The sequence below is a fragment of the Macaca mulatta genome, chromosome 1 (assembly GCF_049350105.2).
Source record: "Macaca mulatta isolate MMU2019108-1 chromosome 1, T2T-MMU8v2.0, whole genome shotgun sequence".
NCBI classification, from domain to species: domain Eukaryota; kingdom Metazoa; phylum Chordata; class Mammalia; order Primates; family Cercopithecidae; genus Macaca; species Macaca mulatta.
Genome location: NC_133406.1, coordinates 128723207 through 128744605, shown reverse-complemented (window position 1 = coordinate 128744605; position 21399 = coordinate 128723207). Strand labels below are relative to the sequence as shown.

At 47.0% G+C, this 21399-nt stretch overlaps 2 protein-coding genes across 3 annotated transcripts in view; both read right to left on the bottom strand.

Moving 5' to 3' along the window:
* TMIGD3 (transmembrane and immunoglobulin domain containing 3) overlaps positions 1-21399 on the bottom strand; it is an 87814-nt gene that overhangs the window by 18619 nt on the left and 47796 nt on the right. The window contains 1 exon segment of one of the 2 annotated variants that reach the window (NM_001302780.1): positions 7829-8542. Within the exon segment in view, the coding sequence (NP_001289709.1) occupies positions 7829-8178 (350 nt within the window). The 5' untranslated portion in view covers positions 8179-8542. 2 annotated transcript variants of the gene reach the window in all.
* ADORA3 (adenosine A3 receptor) lies at positions 4680-8542 on the bottom strand. The gene is given in 2 exon segments (NM_001302782.1): positions 4680-5809; positions 7829-8542. Coding segments are annotated over 2 exon segments (957 nt in total). The 5' UTR covers positions 8179-8542; the 3' UTR covers positions 4680-5202.

The window sequence follows — 21399 nt, the reverse complement described above, 5'->3', positions numbered from 1 at the left end:
GAAATCATTATGCCCGCTCCATTATACAGCCCCACGAGTCAAAAAATCATGACTAAGATGGGATATATACCAGGAAAGGGGTTAGGAAAAAATGAAAATGGCATTAAAGTCCCAATTGAGACTAAGAAAAATCAAGAAAGAAAAGGAATAGGGTATCCTTTTTAGGGGCGGCCACTGTAGCGCCTCCTAAACCCATTCCATTAACTTGGAAAACAGAAAAACCGGTATGGGTAAATCAGTGGCCGCTACCGAAGCAAAAACTGGAGGCTTTACATTCATTAGCAAAGGAACAATTAAAAAAAGGACACATTGAGCCTTCATTCTCACCCTGGAATTCTCCTGTATTTGTAATTCAGAAAAAATCAGGCAAATGGCGTATGTTAATGGACTTAAGAGCCGTAAATGCTGTAATTCAACCCATGGGGCCTCTTCAACCCGGGTTGCCCTCTCCGGCCATGATCCCAAAAGACTGGCCTTTAATTATAATTGATCTTTTTTTTTTTTTTTTTTTTTTTTTTTTTGAGACGGAGTCTCGCTGTGTCGCCCAGGCTGGAGTGCAGTGGCCGGATCTCAGCTCACTGCAAGCTCTGCCTCCCGGGTTTTTACGCCATTCTCCTGCCTCAGCCTCCCGAGTAGCCGGGACTACAGGCGCCCGCCACCTCGCCCGGCTAGTTTTTTGTATTTTTTAGTAGAGACGGGGTTTCACCGTGTTAGCCAGCATGGTCTCGAACTCCTGACCTCGTGATCCGCCCGTCTCGGCCTCCCAAAGTGCTGGGATTACAGGCTTGAGCCACCGCGCCCGGCCTATAATTGATCTTAAGGATTGCTTTTTTACCATTCCTCTGGCAGAGCAAGATTGTGAAAAATTTGCCTTTACTATACCAGCCATAAATAATAAAGAACCGGCCGGGCGCGGTGGCTCAAGCCTGTAATCCCAGCACTTTGGGAGGCCGAGACGGGCGGATCACTAGGTCAGGAGATCGAGACCATCCTGGCTAACACGGTGAAACCCCGTCTCTACTAAAAAAAAATACAAAAAACTAGCCGGGCGAGGTGGCGGGCGCCTGTAGTCCCAGCTACTCAGGAGGCTGAGACAGGAGAATGGCCCGAACCCGGGAGGCGGAGCTTGCAGTGAGCTGAGATCCGGCCACTGCACTCCAGCCTGGGCGACAGAGCGAGACTCCGTCTCAAAAAATAAAAATAAAAATAAAAATAAATAAATAAATAAATAAATAATAAAGAACCAGCCACCAGGTTTCAGGAGAAAGTACTTCCCATGTTAAAAAACATTTATTATCTTGTTTTGCTGTAATGGGAGTTCCAGAAAAAATTAAAACTGACAATGGACCAGGTTATTGTAGTAAAGCTTTCCAAAAATTCTTAAATCAGTGGAATATTACACATACAACAGGAATTCCTTATAATTCCCAAGGACAGGCCATAGTTGAAAGAACTAATAGAACACTCAAAACTCAGTTAGTTAAACAAAAAAAAAGGGGAGACAGTAAGGAGTGTACCACTCCTCAGATGCAGCTTAATCTAGCACTCTATACTTTAAATTTTTTAAACATTTATAGAAATCAGACTACTACTTCTGCAGAACAACATCTTACTGGTAAAAAGAACAGTCCACATGAAAGAAAACTGATTTGGTGGAAAGACAACAAAAATAAGACATGGGAAATAGGGAAGGTGATAACCTGGGGAAGAGGTTTTGCTTGTGTTTCACCAGAAGAAAATCAGCTTCCTGTTTGGATACCCACTAAACATTTGAAGTTCTACAATGAACCCATCGGAGATGCAAAGAAAAGCGCCTCCACGGAGACGGAAACACCGCAATCGAGCACCATTGACTAACGAACAAGCCTTCATCGCCATGGCACATTTATATAGAGGAAAAGGGAGGGAGAACATTGCGGGAAGTCAGGGACCTTGAACGCAGGGACTGGCTGAAGCCACGGCAGAAAAACATAAAATGTGAAGATTTCATGGACATTTATTAGTTCTCCAAAATTAATACTTTTGTAATTTCTTATGTCTGTCTTTACTTTAATCTCTTAATTCTATCATCTTCTTTGTAAACTGAGGAGGATATATGTCACCTCAGGACCCTGTGATGATTGCCTTAACTGCACAAATTGTTTGTGGAGCATGTGTGTTTGAACAATATGAAATCTGGGCTTCTTGAAGAAAGAACAGGATAACAGCAATGTTCAGGGAACAAGGGAGGCAACCTTGAACTGGCCGCTGGTGAGCCGGATGGAACAGAGCCATATTTCTTCTCTTTTCATTATGCAAATAGGAGAAATATCGCTGAATTCTTTTTCTCAGCAAGGAACACCCCTGAGAAAGAGAATGCGCTCTGAGGGTAGGCCTATAAACGACCCCCTTGGAGGCGTGCCGCCTTTTACGGTTGAAGCCGAAGGGATGAAATAAGCCCCGGCCTCCTGTAGCGCTCCCAGGCTTATTAGGATGAGGAAATTCCCACCTAATAAATTTTGGTCAGACAGGTTGTCTGCTCTCAAACCCTGTTTTCTGATAAGATGTTATCCATGACTATGCATGCCCAAAAATTTTAATTTTAACACCATCCTGTGATCTCATCCTGCCTCCACTTGCTTTGTGATATTCTATTACTTTGTGAAATATGTAATCTCGGTGTCATGATGACAATGGTGGTTTTGTTGAAAAGAAAAGGGGGAAATGTGGGGAAAAGGAAGAGAGATCAGCCTGTTACTGTGTCTATATAGAAAGAAGTAGACATAAGAGACTCCATTTTGTTCTGTATTTGTGATGCTGTTAATCTGTGACCCTACCCCCAACCTTGTCCTTTGCAAGAGACATGTGTTGCGGTGACTCAAGGTTTAATGGATTTTGGGCTGTGCAGGATGTGTCTTTGTTAAACAAATGCCTGAAGGTAGCTTGCTGGTTAAAAGTTATCACCATTCTCTTAATTTCAACTACCCAGAGACACGTACACGGCCAAAGGTCGCAGGGACCTCTGCCTAGGAAAGCTAGATATTGTCTAAGATTTCTCCCCATGTGATAGACTGAAAGTATGCTGCTAAAAGGTTTATGGAGATGTTTGCATATGCATCTCAAGGCACAGCATTGTCCTTTGAACTTATTCATGTCACAGAGGTGTTTGTTCATATGTCTTACTGCCGATTTCCTCTTTTTTCTTTGATCCTATTGTCCTGCCACTCCCCTGTCTTTAAGATGGTAAAGATAATTATCAATAAATACTAAGGGAACTCAGAGACCGGGGCCGGCGTGGGTCCTCTGTAAGCTGAGCGCCGGTCCCCTGGGCCCCCGCTTTTCTTTCTCTATACTTTGTCTCTGTGTCTTATTTCTTTTCTCAAGTCTCTCGTTCCACCTTACGAGAAACACCCACAGGTGTGGAGGGGCAGGCCACCCCTTCAGCTAAGAATTAATTTCATTTTCAGATACGCTTACCCACTTTGATGCTGTTTAATTGAAATCTCCATCTTATTGCTCTTGTCTAGCTAAAATATTGTCTTGAAAGTGAGAGTTCACAGCAGCAAATTTGGATAGATCAAATCAGAGATGACACCTTGAATCTCTAGAGCCACATTCAATGCTCAGAAGATGTGACTGGCACTCTATCCTGTCTCATATCCTGATTAATTAGAGATCAGCAATAGTAGCTAAGGCAAAACTCTGGAAGTCCTCAAGTGTACAAAGCTGTAGTCTGTACCTATCTGTTAATCGTATGTAAGATGAGCTTGAAAGTTTGGGCTTTAATGTTACAAGTTCCTCTTTATGTCTGAGAATGGGTGGCAAGAAGCTTGGGTTCTGCAAGGCAAGGTTAAGCTTAAATCCTGGCTCTATTATTTGTTAATCATGAAACTATGGACAAGTTACTTAACTTCTCTGTGCCGCAGTTTTTTCTTCTGCAAAATGGAGATGATCACTATAGTGGTACCTACCTCACAGATTGTCAGGATCAAAGGAGGTAATGCATGCAAAGTACTTACTGCATAGAGAGTGCTCAACAGGCCAGGTGCAGTGGTTCACACCTGTAATCCCAACACTTTGGGAGGCCAAGGCAGGAGGATCACTTAAGGCTAGGAGTTCAAGACCAGCCTGAGCAACATAAAGAGACCCTGTCTTTACAAAAAAAAATAATAATTAAAAAATTAGCTGGGCTTGATGGTATGCACCTGGTCCCAGACACTTGGGAGGCTAAGGTGGGAGGATCCCTTGAGCCAGAGATGTTGAGGCTGCAATGATCTGTAATCGAGTCACTACGCTCCAGCCTGGGTCACAGAGCAAGACCTTGTCTCAAAAAAAGAAAAGAAAGAAGAAAGAAAGAAAGAAAGAAAAGAAAGGAAGGAAGGAAGGAAGGAAGAAAGAAAGAAAAGGGCTCAACAAATCATGGCTATCCATTGTCTCTTTTTGCCCTACCCCCACTACTCCTATGAGAATGAAACACCAGGAAAAATGAATAGGATTCTTTCTCTCACAGTAGAGGAATGGTTCATAAAGTTGACAAATGCTCTGATGAACCCAGGAATAAGGATCAGGGTGTTCTGGGGCTAAGAGTAAGAAGGTGTGTATGCCACCACATGGCTCCAGGTAGCAAGCAGGTTGAGTGCCAAAGACAGCCAGCTGGGTATTTAAGCTCCAAGTTACTCCAGCAAAGAGCTACATGACAGTTAGCTATTATCTTTTATTTACTCAAAAACATCCACAGGTGAATTCAGCAGTTTAAGTCCCCCTTAAACTCAGTTCATTCCTTCTGTTCCCAACATCTCCTAGGCATCCTTCGAGAGCAGGTTCTCTGCTCAATTCCACAATGACATGGAACTGAGTCACCACCACACACATGTTCAGCCCAACTAGAGCCTTTGGTCAGTAAATCAACTAGGCACCCTTCAGGCTCCATGACTTATTCTTCTATTTGGGAAGGAGGAAAACAGACAATAGTATCAATAATATGTTGTCCTCAAGTCAGGCCTCCAAAACATTGAATACAGAAGAAGGCCAAGAGAAAAATGAAGTGGAGGAAGAGAGTAGTGGAGTGGGGGAGATAAAATTGGGGAACACGAGCGATGCTCCCACCTTGGTGGAAGTAATCAAGGATGTAAAAATCCCTTAGCCCAGGTATACAGGCCCTCAAGTGTTTGTTGATGGTGAATCTGAAGGTCAGTGAGACAGAGAGTCATCTCTGATGGATAACTACTCCGAATTCTTCTCAATGCTTGTGTCCAAAGAATCAGAGGGATGGCAGACCACACAGGCTTTGAGGATCAAAAGGTAGGTTTCCTTGAACTTCTTTATTTTATAGGCGTAGACGATAGGGTTCATCATGGAATTGGCATGGGACAGCAGGATGCCCATGTACAGCACAAGCTGTGGTACCTCACCATTAAAGTGGATGATGCAGTTGATGATGGATAAAGGCAGCCATGACAGAGCAAACAAGAAAAGAACCAGAAACAAGGACTTAGCTGTCTTGAACTCCCGTCCATAAAATGCACCTGTCTCTTTGGAGTTAGAGAAGTTCTGACTGAGTTTGTTCCGGATGATGTAAAAGATGTCAAGATAGATGGCACACATGACTACCAGGGGGATGAAAATCCAGGTGAAGAAGCTGAAGTATACCATGTAGTCCATTCTCATGACAGAAAGGAATTGGCATGAAAGGAAGGTGACATTTCTGTGGTACTCTGAGGTCAGTTTCATGTTCCAGCCAAACATGGGGGTCAGTCCTACCAGGAATGACACCAGCCAGCAAAGGCCCAGGGCCAGCCATATTCTTCTGTGAGTTGTGACCCTCTTGTATCTGTGTGAATGAAGAGAGCCAGTGAGTTCATAGCAGGAATTGCTAAAGGGTAAGGGAGATGGAGCTGGTAAAGGAGAGAGAGAGAGGTGAGATAAGGCATATAATCTCTTAATTCTCCAATCTTCTGCTAAGGGAGGGCGGCATTGGTATTCTATGGTGATTTCAGCTAAACTCCACTGGATATGAAGACAAGATGAGCAGACAACGATTGGAGAAAAATCAAGGAAACATCTATGGGGACTTTTCTAAAGAAGAACACTCTTGAATGGATAAGGAAGATGTTGCCTAGAGTCAAGTGCTTACGTGCCCCACTCAGGGCTCCACTTCCTGAGAGCTATACAACAGTTATCTATCTTTTTCTTTCTTTTTTTCTTTTTTTTCAACTCAAAAACATCCACAGGTGAATTCAGCAGTTTAAGTCCCCCTTAAACTCAGTTTACTCCTTCTGTTCCCAATAAGGCGTAAGCCCAAGAATTATTCGATTCCTGGGAGCTAAGATTCATCTAAGTCTCCGAGGATTGTCTGCCTGGTGAGAAATGATATTCTCAAAGCAAGCTTGCCTGCTGCTTTTGGCACTATTCTGTTTTGGCTGTTGTGCAGATTCTCATAAATTATACTATGCCTCCCCAACACTTCCCCTCTACCTGTGCCTGCTCCTGCTTCTCTATCTGCATGGGCATCCATACTTGGTATTTGAGTTAAATGAATCAATGAAGTTACAAAATTGTGTTGAAGTGTTTCAGAGACCTGAAAAGACTCATCCAGTAAGAGTCCTCATTTCTCCTTAAACTGTCCTTCCGGACAACAGCCTGTACAGACCACAAAAAGGAAACAAATATAGTTAAGTATCGGTAGATTTTTATCTCAACTACATCTCACAACAAACAGGAGATATTTTATTATAACCTCCATTTTATTGATGGCAATTGTGAAAATAATAGTAATGACAGCCACTATTTATTGAGCACAGACTGTGTGACTGGTATGTTTCTAAGAGCTTTACATATGTTAACGCATTCCATCTTATGAGGATACTGCAATTATCCCCATGTTATAGATTAAAAGTGAAACACAAACAAGTAACTTTTACAAGTTGGAAGTGGTGGGGCTAAAACTAAAAAAAGGTAAGTCTGAGTTCCGAGCATCGTCACCACCGTGATACAGAGTGGAAACCAAAGGAGACAAAGTTAAACAACTTGTTCAAGATCAGATCTCACATCTGGGATTTGAACCCAGACTGTCTACATCTAAAGCTTGTTTGTAGCTCCCTCACTCTGCTCTTTCCTCCAGAGAAGTGAAGAGAAACATGAGACCAATGCAATTTAGGTCGCCCGGGGAAATAGATTTCTCCATTTGGCAGTCCGTTCTCTTCATATAGTCACATGTAATGAAAAATATTTTTAGGAAAAAAGCTCTCACATCTCAGGAGGAGAAGGAGGAAAAAATATATATATATACACACACACACACAGGATACATATATTTAATATAATAAATATATATAGGAATATATATATATATATTCCAAGAATCCCTTTCTCAACATTGAAGTGGGCACAGAATAGGAAGCAAAGATAAAATAATAACCTACATTTGCAAAACAATAGAGCCATCGGTTTATCTCCTCTTATTCTTACCTGCCTGCTTCTCCTAAAATAATACATCTTATCTTAGTAGGCTTTTATCATTTCTAAAACTGAAGAGAATTTTTTACTAATTAAAGATGCATCAAGATTTCATCATTTCTAGCCAAGGATTAGTAATTATAGCTGGAGGGATTGAGCACCCACCCCTATCAGTGGGGAGAGGACTGGAGCATTCCTCTGATTCTAGCTCCTGAATCCCAGCTCATTGTTGCTAACCCCCTCACAGACCATATCACAAAAAGACACTTACTGCCCTCTTTCAACATCAAGGGCCAATTTGGATTCATTTTTTACTCAAAAAGTCTGGGCTCTGGGCTTTGTAGTCTCATTTCCCAGGTGTCTCAATTGCTGCCCACCCCACCCTGCAGGCTACCTGACGGTAAGCTTGACCCGCAAGTATCGGTCCACAGCGATGGCCAGCAAGGACATGATGGAGGCGTGGGTAAAGATCAGCAGTAGGCAGGCCATAAAAAGGCAGCTGTAGAAGTGGATTGTGATGCCCAGACTGACGACAACAGCCAAAGGCATGACCAGCACCCCAACAGCAATGTCAGCCAGGGCTAGAGAGACAATGAAATAGAAGGTGGTGGTCTGCAGGCTGGGGTTCAGCTTGACCACCCAGATGACCAGCACGTTGCCCACTATGGCGCAGAGTCCAATGAAAATCTCCATGGTGATGTAGGTAACATCGGTCAATGACGGAGCAGTGCTGTTGTTGGGCATCTTGCCTTCCCAGGGGAACCTCCACAGGGACAGGTGAGCCAGCAAGATCCGTCTGTAGGGCCAGTGGGCCTAGCTCTTGCCAGACGTCTTCCCAGAGGTCCATGTGCAGTGACAGTCTAAAATTCCCAACTCGCTCATTCCTACTCTTTTCTGGTGGGGTGATCTCTTAGAAAGGGCTCATCACAGGTGGATCACTTCCAGCCCCTTTAGGCGCCGCACATCCTCAGGTTCCCAGAACCCTGGAGGACAGTTCTATATGGACTGAATCTGAAAGTGCTGCTGCTCTTAGTTCCCCAAACCGATGCCCTCAAGGCCTCTGCCTGCAGCTTTTTGGCTTTCTGAGTTCCATCGAGATAAGCAACCCTCTTCAGGCTTGTTTCAGGAAGTGAGATGGGCCAAGAGGAAGTACAGAGCCAGGAACTCTCAGCAGAAAGATGGAAAGAGCAGAGGAGGAGTCACGAGTGGCACAGAGAAGGCTCAAAGCAAGATTGGGTGTCAGAATTCATTCATCCAGGGACCAGATGACAGTGCAGAATCAGGTGGGAGAGGAGCTGGAAGCACTGACTATGCAATCTTTCTGCCAGCTTAGCAAAAAGATCTCATGACAAGCAGGCAAAGGGGAGAAGAGGAACAAAAGAGACTTTGGTGGCAGCCTCCTAACCTTAGCCAGAACTATTCCTGCTAAGTTCTTGCTTCACTGAGCACAGCCGATACCCAGCCTTTGCAGCAAGGATCCTTGATCAAAGGGATAAGCAAAGATTCCCTGGTCAGAAGGGCAAAATCTCAGCACCTCTGCAAAGCATCACACCTGCTTAGCCTCCACCTCTGTTTCTCAGCTCACACCGCAGCAAAATCACACTGGCCCTGACACTGGCAGCCGGCCAATGTCCAACCTATGTGAGGAACGACAGAAGAGCAGAATGACCAGACATACAGAAGGAAGGGAAAAGAACGTATGCAACAGAATCAAATGGCATGTGCTCCTGCCCACACTCCCCACGCCTCAGCCCCATCCCCGCAGAAACAGGCAACTGCCTGGGAATCAGCCCCCTCTCCCTGAAGCTGCTTACCTAGTCACCAACTTCTGGGAACGAGACACTTGCACACCATTGTTATTTGGGGAGTCCATCTGGTTCAGGTGCTTCTCAGCACCACCCAAAAGGATTATTTTAACCAGGCATGTTAGAGAGGCAACAAGAAGGAACACTTGGACCGAAGCCCACACAGTAGCTTGAGAGCTTTATTATTTTTACCTTAAGCATCTAAATATGTACAGCCCAAAACAAAATTCAGCAGTAACAACAATAGTGTTCTGGTGTTTACTAACAAACACTTCGGAGTGGGGCATAAGGGAGAGGCCTCTGCCTGGGGCCCATCAGGGTCCTCTTGTTAGTTCCTCTGCTTTGGCATCATTCATTGATTCCAATCCCTACCACCACCGCTGTATCCCAGTTTGATCCAAGTCTTACCAAATCCCATATTCGTCCCTGCCAGACTTGTCATTTCTCCCGGAGCAAACTCCCCAGACATTAAAAAGGGGCAGTCCTCTCCAACTGAATTTCCATCATTCTAGTATATTCCAACATCAGTTCTGCCCACATCCCTGCACTGCTGGAACTTGAAAAGCTTCATCAGCCTCCAATGCGTCCTCTCACAAATGCTTCTACTGTAATTGCTTTCTTTATCTGTGCTTCAGAGAAGGAAGTTACTGAGAGAAATTTCTAAGAGGCTGCATGCTACCAAAAAAAACAAAAACAAAAAAAACCCAAAAACCTTTCTCACTATATAGCACTCTTTGAACCTTGGTTAAACACTGCAAAAACCCTCCCTCCCCTACTCCAGTATATAGGTGAGTTCTTTTGTAATCAGTCCATCTCAGCTGGGTCAGAGAAACCAAGGAAAGGGGTCTGTGTCCAAACCCAGCATGCTGTACGCAAGATAACACATGAAAGAATAACCCACTAGAGAGAAGAAAGGCAGGAGACACACTTAGGGTCACCAACCTAGCCACCTCTGCCCACCTGGGAATTCTATCCTCAGGATTCTCTGCACATACCATGGGGGGTTTCTTTTCTGTGAACAAGGGAAGCCCTTCCTTCATGTTCTCTGAATAGACAAGGTCCATCACTGCTGGGGTTGGGGTTGCGGGTGATTTGAGAACAGAGAGGAAGGACTTTCACAGTCACTTAACATTTTGACCTGGAACCCGGCCCTAGATTGAAAACCAAAAGGCAATCTGGGAAAGGGGACAGAGAGGCTGGGGCAGAAAACCACCTCATTTGCCCATTCCTACCGCTGCACCCACAGCCCATGGCACACAGCCACTCTTGGTCATGCACCTCATCACATCTCAAGTAGGAGATGCTGCAGCCTCCTACTCCGCGCCTCAGGCAACCAGAGGAACCATGCCAGAGCTCAACACCCAGGATGACCCCTGCCGCTTCCAAACCATTTAGTCTGTGCATTGCCTCAGGATCAAGTCCAGACTCTTTAGAGTGGCTTACACCCTTCTGATGGGTCTCCTGGTCTCTGCAGTCTCCTGACACCTGGGTCCGCTTTGCTGAGCAATTCGTGGCTCAGAGTCATTCTCTTTCACTTCCTCTCCGCTGTGCACACACTCTTTGCCCGGTTTGCAGGGCCCTTCTGCCCCAAGTCCGCCTAGAAAACAAATACTTTTCCTCCAAGACTGTTCCCCAACAGGACCTTGAAGAAAACTTCCCAGTCTTCACTTCTCCTCCGGGACGGCATTGTGCTGGGTGTATATGACTTCCCCACTTAGCCTGTGAGTTCCTGGAGGGCAGGGACCACCACTTTCCATTGCTGCATTTCTCGCCCCTACTATGATGCCTGGCAGATCATAGGTGCTCAGTACATTTTTCATGAATGAATAGGAAAGCACTTCAGTGAATCAGGTGGCATAAACTAGGCATTGGGTATATAAGGAAACAATAAATCAGCGAGGACTCTTAAGTGCTCTCCATCATACCAACTACTCAGTGTTAAGCAGCTTACATTCACAGACTCATTCAATGCTCTCGAATGAAATAGATACTACCATTATGCTGAGCAACTTGAGGCTCAGCGGGGTTAAATAACTTGCCCAAAGTTGTAAGCTAGGCAGTGGCAAAGCCAGCATTCAGACCTAGGCTTCTGCTTCGGAGCCCAGGTTCTGAATGGCAGCCCTCAGTAAGTAAATGAGCAAATAAACTACACAAACCTTTCAAAAGTACAAGGAGTCCCTGGGTTTGATGTTGCCATGCTATCAAAATTAGTAGAGATCAGTATTCTCAGATCTAAAAAAGAAAGCAGCCACCAAGACTATGGGCACAAAGCTCAAGTATCACGTAGATCTGGCAACTGCTCTGAGCTAGGAAGAGATGGCAGGACCAGATGACTGCATGAGCAGACCGCTGGTAAGGCTGGGGCCCCAAGGTGAGCTCTGGGCCAGAAAGGAAAACATTTTTATTGGCTCAAGGTGCAATTTTTTCTTAAAAAAAAAAAAATATATATATATATATATATATATATATATATATATATATATATATATATGTTAACTGTGGTTAACTGTGGTTCAGGAGAATTTCCCACCTAAAAGAAAGGCCATGGCTGTTTTCAATTCTGCTAGAAGAGGCTGGGTGTGGTGGCTCAGCCTGTAACCTTAGCACTGTGGGAGGCTGAGATGAGAGGATTGCTTGAGGCCAGGAGTTCAAGACCAACCTGGCCAACATAGTGAGACCCCATCTCTATTTTTTTAAATTAAAAATAAATTTTAAAATTCTACTAAAAGAACCTGAACTCCATCAGGGAAGCAAAGATCTAGGAGAAACCATTGGCTTAAATCACAGGAAGAGTGACTGGAGGGGAAAGGCCTCACCTGTCCCAAGCCCTGGCCTGGGGCCCACTTGGGTCTGATGCAACTGGGCACAGCTCAACCACAAGGCTGCAACCTTGCCCTTGGGGTTCCGCGTAACAATCTGAGAGGCTGGCAGGAGAGATGATTCATCTGATCCTTTGCAGCTTCTCAGAAAAGCCTAGAAAACCCCAGCTGCCAGCCTACGAAAACAGCAAGATGCAGTGCTAGCAGGAGCCCAGGGAAAAGGCCTCTGGAGCCCTAGAGCTGGTCCCCGGGCAGCTGAGACCGGATGTCAGGCAGGCGAAAGGTGGGGCTTCTGCCCAAGGCTCTCTCCTACCCCACGGCGGCCTGCAGAGTTGCGCAAAATTAGGTTGCTCACTTCCTCTTGGCCCCATCACCACTTCCCCAAAGCCTTGTATTTTTATAGAGCTTCATGTTTGCTAGCCGACAGCACAGGCTTAGAAAAGACAAGTGTTCAGGGTCAGCCCTGAAGGTGCGGCTCCCTAGGCCCCTCCCCCACCACTCTTCCGGGTCTGCCACTCCATCAAGCCCCAGGGGTCTGGCCGGGCTTTCCCGCGCCCAGGGGCTGGTCTGGAGCCGCTCTCCACAGGGGCCTTCTAACCAGGGCCCAGCCACTGAGGCCAATCCAAGGAGCCCAAGACTCACAGGCTGTAGTCTGAGTACCTGGAATTTCACTCCGTGCCAGTGTTGGTGGGAGGGAGGGTGAGGCCTGGAAAGGGAGGTCAAGGTTCCTTCACTCTGAGCAACAGGAAATCCTGCCCAACGACGGGGAAATGCTCTGGGCGCTCAGCCTCACCCACCAGACCCCCCACCCACACCGAGTGTGTCAGGAGGTCTCCAGGCCCTGGGGGAAAGATAAGGATTCAGCTAACTGAATTCAAGGCACTCAGAAAGTGAGGAAGCGTTTCAACTGCCGGAGTCTTAGCACGGTAGCATCAGCTTCAAGCGTCTGAAAGAATGACTCCTGCGTCCCAGCTGAGGCGCTATGCTCAACGGTGGCCACCAGAGGGCAGCACGTTCCTGCTGTCATTCGGGACCCAGGCTGCTGCTGAGAAAGAGAACGGGAAGAACTTGAAATGCTCCTTTGAAACTGCTTAACCAGCAACCTCAGATGGTGCAGAAAATGAAAGAAGTGAGAATTAAGGGAAGGCAAAGGGGACAACAATAGGTAGCCAACTGCCTAAAGTCAATCCAATCCCACAGAATATTCCTGGGCAGTACCAAATTCAGTCCTGCTGACTCCAGAAGGTTGAGAAGCAGCTTTGCCTTTCAAACCTGTGACTGTTCCAATAAACACAGTATTTGTGTTTTGCTTTGTCATGTGCAAAGCTCCTCACGCAGTAAACTTTACTGAATTAACTCAACAACCCCACAAGACAGGTATCACCAATCTCATCTCACAGAGGAGGAAACTGAGGCGGGGAATGAGTGATCTGCTCAGGATCATACACCGCCGGGCATGGTGGCTCATGCCTGTAATCTCAGCACTTTGGGAGGTCGAGACGGGCGGATCACGAGGTCAGGCGTTCTAGACCAGCGTGGCCAACATGGTGAAACCCCGTCTCTATTAAAAATACAAAAATTAGGTGGTGTGCGCCTGTAATCCCAGCTACTCAGGAGGCTGAGGCAGGAGAATCGCTTGAACCCGGGAGGCAGAGGTTGCAGTGAGCTGAGATCACACCACTGCGCTTCAGCCTGGGCAAGAGAGCAAGGCTCCCTCTCAAACAAACAAACAAGAAAACAAAAGCAGCACCAGGATGGGAGCCCAGCTCCTGGTCTCCTTGCCTAAGATGAGAATGGAGAAGACCAGGAGGGATTTGCCAGTAAGGGGTTGCAGTGGGATTTTTAGCCACATACGTCATTGATCCTTCCCTTGGCACCTGTCAACCTCTGACCTATCCTTCCCCTCCTGTGAGTGCAGGTCGCACTGGTCAATTTTCCCAGCTTTTGCTGGAGAGCGTCCAAGAATTTTACAAATGTCCTCATGTCTCTTGGCCACCCAACCTCCTCTTTGTCACAGCCCTCGGCTTCTGGGTGCTCAGGCCCAGTGTCCCCACCCCTGTCAGGGGTTATTCACCGTGGTAGGGCCTCATCCCTTGATTTCACCCAGGAAGACTTTAGATCCTGATGTTGATTCTCATGCCCTTTATCTAAACACCGGGAGGTGTAGCAATGAGTTCTGGATATATCAACTACTGATCCCGAATGTTTACAGCAGGGCAATGTCCTGGTCTCCTTCTTTTAACATGCTACCTATCAAATGGGACAAAACTTCTCAGAGAATTGCATGGAAACCCTACCGCCACAGTGGGAGATAAGCAACCTCCTGATTTTGATGGCATGTGTCTTCCCCTCCTACTGCACAAGGTCCTTTCATAATTATTACTGTAAGAGCTGCCATTGATAAAATGCCAATTCACATGTGCCAGGCACTTCACCAGGTGTTTTGCACACATCACTCACAATTCTATATCAATCCTGCTGGCAAGTATTATTAGATCCGTTTCACAGATAGAAAACTAAGGATAGGAGACAATTGACTCACTCTGGGCAGCACAGCAGCAAATGGCAGAGCTAGGGCCTGAACCCAAGTCTATCTTGGCTGCAAAGCTCTGACTCTTTCAATGAGCCACACAAAAACAGTCCAATATCAATTATGCCAAAATCCAAATTGCCATTTTGGGCAGACATTCTTCAGTATCCTAATGGGTAAGACTTGCTTCCTAGGCTGGGCCAGCTATTGAAGGCTGTGCATTCTATGTCAATTGTCTACTCTCCAGCTCTTGTCAAAGCTCAGCCAAGAGTTTTATTCCAGGCCCATGGAGAGCAGCCAGCAGGCCCTTCCTCTACACTCCCTACCCGCAACTCCTGCGTCTACTCCCTGATCAGACAACAACATTGCAAAACCGTTTTACTTTAGTTCCCTGCTGAAATGCCTTCCCAGATGACCTTAGTTCCTCTGCTTTTTATGAAAGGTTAATATAAAAAAACTGTCCTATGAAGTAAGTCTCGGCATTTCATCATGATTGAAGATACTATCTGTTGCTGTGTCTCTTACATAAAGTTTCATAGGATAAATTTCTCTGAGGAGTTTTAGTCCTAGAAAAGAGGTCGTTTTTCTTAATAAATTAGACTGCCTTGTTCATCTGGTTAGTGGCAAAGCTTTGTCTCATTCATTTGTGTGTGAGCAGCCGGGAGTGTCAGAGCCGATGTTCAGTCTCAGTAATCACACTTGGCTTAGGTTTTCTAGGATGTCTGCGTGCCCCAAATCATTCCTCGGCTACCGGTGTTTTAGTAATTCTGTCAGGCCCTGTTTTCATGAGGAGCTGCACGTCGTTTCTGGCAGTATGCAAGGTATAAGAAATAACTCCATAGATCTCACGTTAGAAGGAGTACGCATTTGTTTCCAGGCATATTGCAGGTTGTTCGGTCCAGTCTGTCATGCAGGGATAATTGTCAGTACCCCCATGATTTGGGGGTGAGGATTTTTTTCTCCCACAAGTGGCCCAAATAACATTTTAGATTATCAATTTTGGCAAAAGAGAAAAAAACTGATGAGACTAAAAATGTCCCCTCATTTGAAGTGAGTCTTTTAATACAGCACTCATAGGCACCCACATCCGGCAATATTTAGGAAATGCTTCCTTAGGAATGGCGCTGGGTAAAACATAATGCTATGATTCCCCCAGGAAGAATGTATTTTTATTGATGTGAGCCCCACCTATTTCCACAAAGGACTAAAGTTACTGTCAAGCTGAGTCGATGGCTTCTTCCTCTGCACTCCCACATCAGCTTACACATTCCTCTCTTGGAGCACTTACTACACAATTCTGTAGTTATTTATTTACATGACTGCTTCTCCCACTAGCTGGCAAACTCCTTAAATGAAGAAATGATGCCTTATTCATTTTCGTATCTTCCTCCCACTCCCCTTCTCCCCAAAGCATGAAGATCCTAAAATACACCTGACACATAAGAAACCTGCAATAAATTCCAGTTGAATGTATTATGTATTATTCTCAGGTCTGTCTTCTCCTTACCTGTAAGAATGCTGGCTATACCTCTCTATGTCCAATGAGGAATCAGAAGGGATATTTAGAAGACCTCTCCCTAAACAAAAAGTAGATTTTTGCATCTTCTAACTTCAATCACAAATCAGTACAAATAGAAAACACCACGTGACCTATTTGGGTCTAGTTAAAGGAACCCTCAGAGAGAATGTCTAACATTTACATTACAGTTGCTATTTCAGCATATTTACCTATAACAGTCCATTTCATTCCTTCATCTCTGTGATCTATCTCAAATGGTGCCCTTTACACACACACACACACACACCCCCACCCCACATGCTCTCTCCATCCTCTCTGTGTATTTCCTATGCCGCACCTTCCACAGTCAGAGCTCGTTTGTTCATTTACTTGTCTTTGGTTTGTCCCCTTGCTTGTCTTGTTCACACTTCTATCTGCCAGACCTGGAACCACCTCTGGCCCTAGTTATCAGCTTAGTCTGACACATTACTCCTGATCACTGACCACTGATTTTGCCCCAAATCACTGTGTTCATGATGGTGTTTTTAGGGCGCAACACATTTGGAGTGAGATGGAACACCAGAGGGGATGGAGGCCCAGAGTGGCCAGTTCAAGGTCAAAACTGGAAAAGCAGCCCGCTTTCTTTGCTAGCAAGCCCCCTTCACTGGCTCCTTTGTCACTCATGTCCCCATTTTCTGAAACCTGGGCCAAAGAGCTTAGGGCCCTCCAATCAAGCACACAGCTGACCCTTCCCTCTTCATCACTGCACTTGCCTTTTGCCAGTTGGCCTGTCAACCCATGCTAATGGGTAGAACAGTGGGTGCTAATCAGTTACATTACCCACGTCAGCAGTGCCGTTCAGGCCCTCTCAAGCTGTGCCTAATAGATGTTCAGCTGCAGTGAGACACAGCCACCTGTGTGCCCAGCATAGCACGTACTCTAGTGCCTCCTCACTGGGCATCAGGCCCGCCCCACTCCACTCAACCCAACGTGCTCCAGAGGAGAAATCACTGTCAGGCTCCAGCCATGTGTTTCTGAATATGTTGCGTCTCTCTTATTTTGAACTCTGTTTCTAAATGGATGACCTTGGCCAAACTGCTGAATCTCTGTGTCTTCATTTCCCCCTTTGATAAATAAGATACTTCTCTGTGGACTGGATGAAGTAACTCAGGCACGGCAGTTGGCACAGCACTCGGTCCCCGGCACCACCATCTCGGGCAGCTACCAGAAATGTGAGTACTACAGCTGGGTAGGGTCGGGGGCTGATGTTTCACTATCAGAGCCACTCCAGTGCCCAACCCGTGCTCTACTTCCACTTACAAGGTGCTTGGTGGAGGTTGAATTAAAGGAAAGTCATTCCACATCCACCACCCTGTGGGCTACTGAACTGTGAGATACAGACTTGTTGGGAAGCTACAAGGATGTGTTCCATAGACCCTGTCTTTCTGCAGGGCTGATTGTCTCAGTCTTTCTCTGGAGGTGCTCTATCCCTGTCCCAACTGCCCCAATGCTACCTCCAGCTTTAGAAATAGGAAGTATCCAAAAGAGATTGTGAGAGGCGGTACCATTTTCCTCTCCTTTCTCCATCCTTGCCAGGAAGCAGTGATTTGTCAGCATAAGCAGGCCTGCTGGGTGGACTTTGTGAACCCCGGGGAAAGGCTGCCCCAGGTCTGACAGTTCACAGCTTCCAGACACATAGTTTTCCAGGTCACCAGTCCCCAAGAGCCACCCAGGCCCCCTCAGTTGCTGCAGGTGAAGCCCTCTAAGGGCCAGATATCAAGAACTAGAGTATTCAGAGCAATAGTCACAGTTTCTGTTTCTTGAGTGTCACTCATTTTAGAAGGCCTGGCGGATCACTCAGCACTACTCACTACAATAAAGGGGCCACCTCCTGCGCAGGGTGTGAGGGTTGCTGAATAACAGCAACAAGGGGGGATATTACAGCCAACTCCAGCCACAACAACTGTACACGGGCAAACACGGAGGCACATGAGGCCAGTAATTTAATTTGCATTACATTTATCTGTATTTTCTCTTGACCTGAAATACAAAACATCCTCTAATCTTTCATTAACCCTGGAATCATTTCTGCTTTCAAAGAAGTAAAGAAATAGAATTTATTCTAGTTGAGAGTTTAGCCTCAGGGCTGGGCAGGGGAGCCAGGCTCTCCAGTCTCTCCTAGGCCTCCAAGATAAAATCTCATTCTGTTCTTGTCCCTCTAAGATAAGTCAACAGGCCTGCTCATTCCCAGAGGAAAGTTCGACACTGCTTCAGTGACCATGACTTCAGCAGTGCCAACAGAACTCTAGGTCACTGCAGATGGTCCAGCCTATGCCCCCTCCCTCCCTCTACTCCACCCACGCCTAGTGCCCATGACTAGGGCTTTTTGTGTTATCTCAGAGTTGGCACCCTCTCCATTTCCTCCCAATAATGCTAGCTGTTGTTTCTGAGCAAATGGAACAAATGACCAACGTGAACTCCATGCTGTCTGCAAACTGGAAACATCTGCAGGGAGGCAGGGCAGCCCCTAGTTGGGATGGGGTTGCACGGGAGCTGGTGGGAGGGGCTGTGGGAAGAAGGTCCAAGAATCTCAGGGAGGAGGGCAAAGGGTGAAGCCTCAACAGAAAACCACACATAGGCCGGGCACGGCGGCTCACGCCTGTAATCCCAGCACTTTGGGAGGCCGAGGCGGGTGGATCACGAGGTCAGGAGATCTAGACCATCCTGGCTAACATGGTGAAACCCCGTCTCTACTAAAAATACAAAAAATTAGCCAAGCGTGGTGGTGGGCACCTGTAGTCCCAGCTACTCGGGAGGCTAAGGCAGGAGAATGGTGTGAACCTGGGGGACAGAGGTTGCACTGAGCCAAGATCGTGTCACTGCACTCCAGACTGGGCGACAGAGCAAGACTCCATCTCAAAAAAAAAAAAAAAGAAAGAAAAGAAAACCGCACATAGGCACACAGGTCTCACAACCCCGTCCCTTCTTCTTTTACTCTCCAAACATTCACTCTTTGCAGTGTCTTGACCAAGTGAAGGGAGGATGCACATATCCTTTTATAAATATCATTTAAAATGTTAAACTCTTGTGTGGTAAAGCCAAAATGGCTCTTAGAAAACAGTAAGTACAACTCGCCATTTCAGAGATGACGACAAAGGCCCAAAAAGGGAGTAGATGTAGTAGCTACAAGTAAAGTCTAGGATGTGCGGCAGCTCACACCTGTGATCCCAGTGCTCTGGAAGGCCGAGACAGGTGGATTGCTTGAGCCCAGGAGTTCAAGACCAGCATGAGCAACATAGCAAGGCCCCGTCTCTACAAAAAAATTCAGAAAAAAATTAGTTGGGCATGGTGTAAAAAAATTATAGACCTGAACCTCTAGTCCCAGCAACTTGGGACTTGGGAGGTCAGGGAGGTCAAGCCTGGGAGGTTGAGGCTGCAGTGAGCCAGGATCACACCATCACTGCGCTCCAGCCTGGGTGACAGGGTGAGACTTTGTCTTTAAAAAAAAAAGCAGCAGCAAAGTCTGAACCATACCCAGAGCCACCATCACCCCACTGCTAGTATATCAGTGTGCGTGCAGTGTGGGAACACACACACACACGCACAGACACATCATACCATGCTGCCTCCCTTAAAGTCATAGTGAAAAGAGTCATGCCTCCCTTAAAGCCAAGAGCCATGCTCAGACTTCCCCATGCAGTAACACAATAATGGTAACACTCCAGGGCTGTCTCTGGGCCTGGACCACACTAGCACATCCTCTAATCTTTCTTTTTTTTTTTTTTTTTTTTTTTTTTTGAGACAGAGCCTCGCTCTGTCACCCGGGCTGGAGTGCAGTGGCCGGATCTCAGCTCACTGCAAGCTCCGCCTCCCGGGTTCACGCCATTCTCCTGCCTCAGCCTCCCGAGTAGCTGGGACTACAGGCGCCCACCACCGCGCCCGGCTAATTTTTTGTATTTTTTAGTAGAGACGGGGTTTCACCGTGTTAGCCGGGATCGTCTCTCGATCTCCTGACCTCGTGATCCGCCCTTCTCGGCCTCCCAAAGTGCTGGGATTACAGGCTTGAGCCACCGCGCCCGGCCTCTAATCTTTCATTAACCTTGGAATACTCTTGTCAGAGGCTCTCCCTTGATCCTTGGCATAGCCCTGTAATAGAGCCTGTCATTTTCATCACCTTTTCTTTTCACAGGTAAAGATATTGACATTGAGCAAGGTCAAGCAACTTGCCCAAGTTTCCACTGCTAGCAAAGGGCAGAGCCCACCTTGACCTCAGGCAGTCCCACGCCCAGTCGCCTGTGTTACACTGCCTGGAGTCCCTCATTGAATCCAATTGCAACCTTGAGAAGTGGGATTGGCTCATTTCTGCAGATAGAAAACAGAGGCTGAGAGTTCAGAATCCTGAATTCAACAGAAGGACAGTCCTTGGTCAGCTCTTCCAATGCGGAGGGAATCTCTAGAGTGAGACCTAGTTCTTGACCCAGACTAACCTGGAAGTGATTTTCTGAGCATCACAGTGGCCGGCAGAGTGGGGAGGATCGACTGGCTCTTCCTGCCTGATTTCACTGGGGTCGCTGAACCAGAACTCCCACCTACTAAAAACTGAGCCTGGCTTCTCCTGTGCCTTGGGGAAATGCCAGTTCTCTACCCTGTGGCCTGCGGTCCTTAGCCCTGCTTGTGCGAGGAGGGAGTCGCCGCTGAGAGGCTGTTCATGCCCTGGTTGTAGAGATAGGTAGAGGACAGGGGCGTCGTGTTCCCCAATGGGAGCTAGGGACGCTGCCAGTCCCCTTTCAGCAGATGACAAGGAAGAAGGTTCCTGCAGCAGCCAGCTGCGCCAGAGGCGATGCGCGCCGAGCCTCCTGGCAGCGTCTGGGTTCCGCGGCTGCACGGCCGCTCCCCTGAGCCTGGGAAGGAGGACACAGAGGCAGCCCAGGAGCAGCGCTGAGGGGGCCCTGGCGCCAGGGACTGTGGCCCCGACAACCCCCTAGAAGTCGCAGTGGCGTGGGCTCTTCTACCTTACTCTACTGCTGCTGGCAGAGGGGGCGGGACTCTCGACCTGATTCATCCGAGACACAATTTGAGGATGCTGGTGCTGCGCGGGCCGGACGCACTCCTCCGGAACTCCGGGAGCCGGGGAGGCCGGAGGGAGGGGTGTTCCCCCGCAGCTCTCAGAGGTCAGCACAGCCCCGGCCCAGCCTGGAGGAACTAACCGCGGCGTTCCTACCATTTATGTCAGGGAGCGGCAGGGACCTGCAGGTGGGACTGCATGACTCCTGCTGGAGGACTGATCGGAGGCCAGTCCCTGGGAGGCTGGGA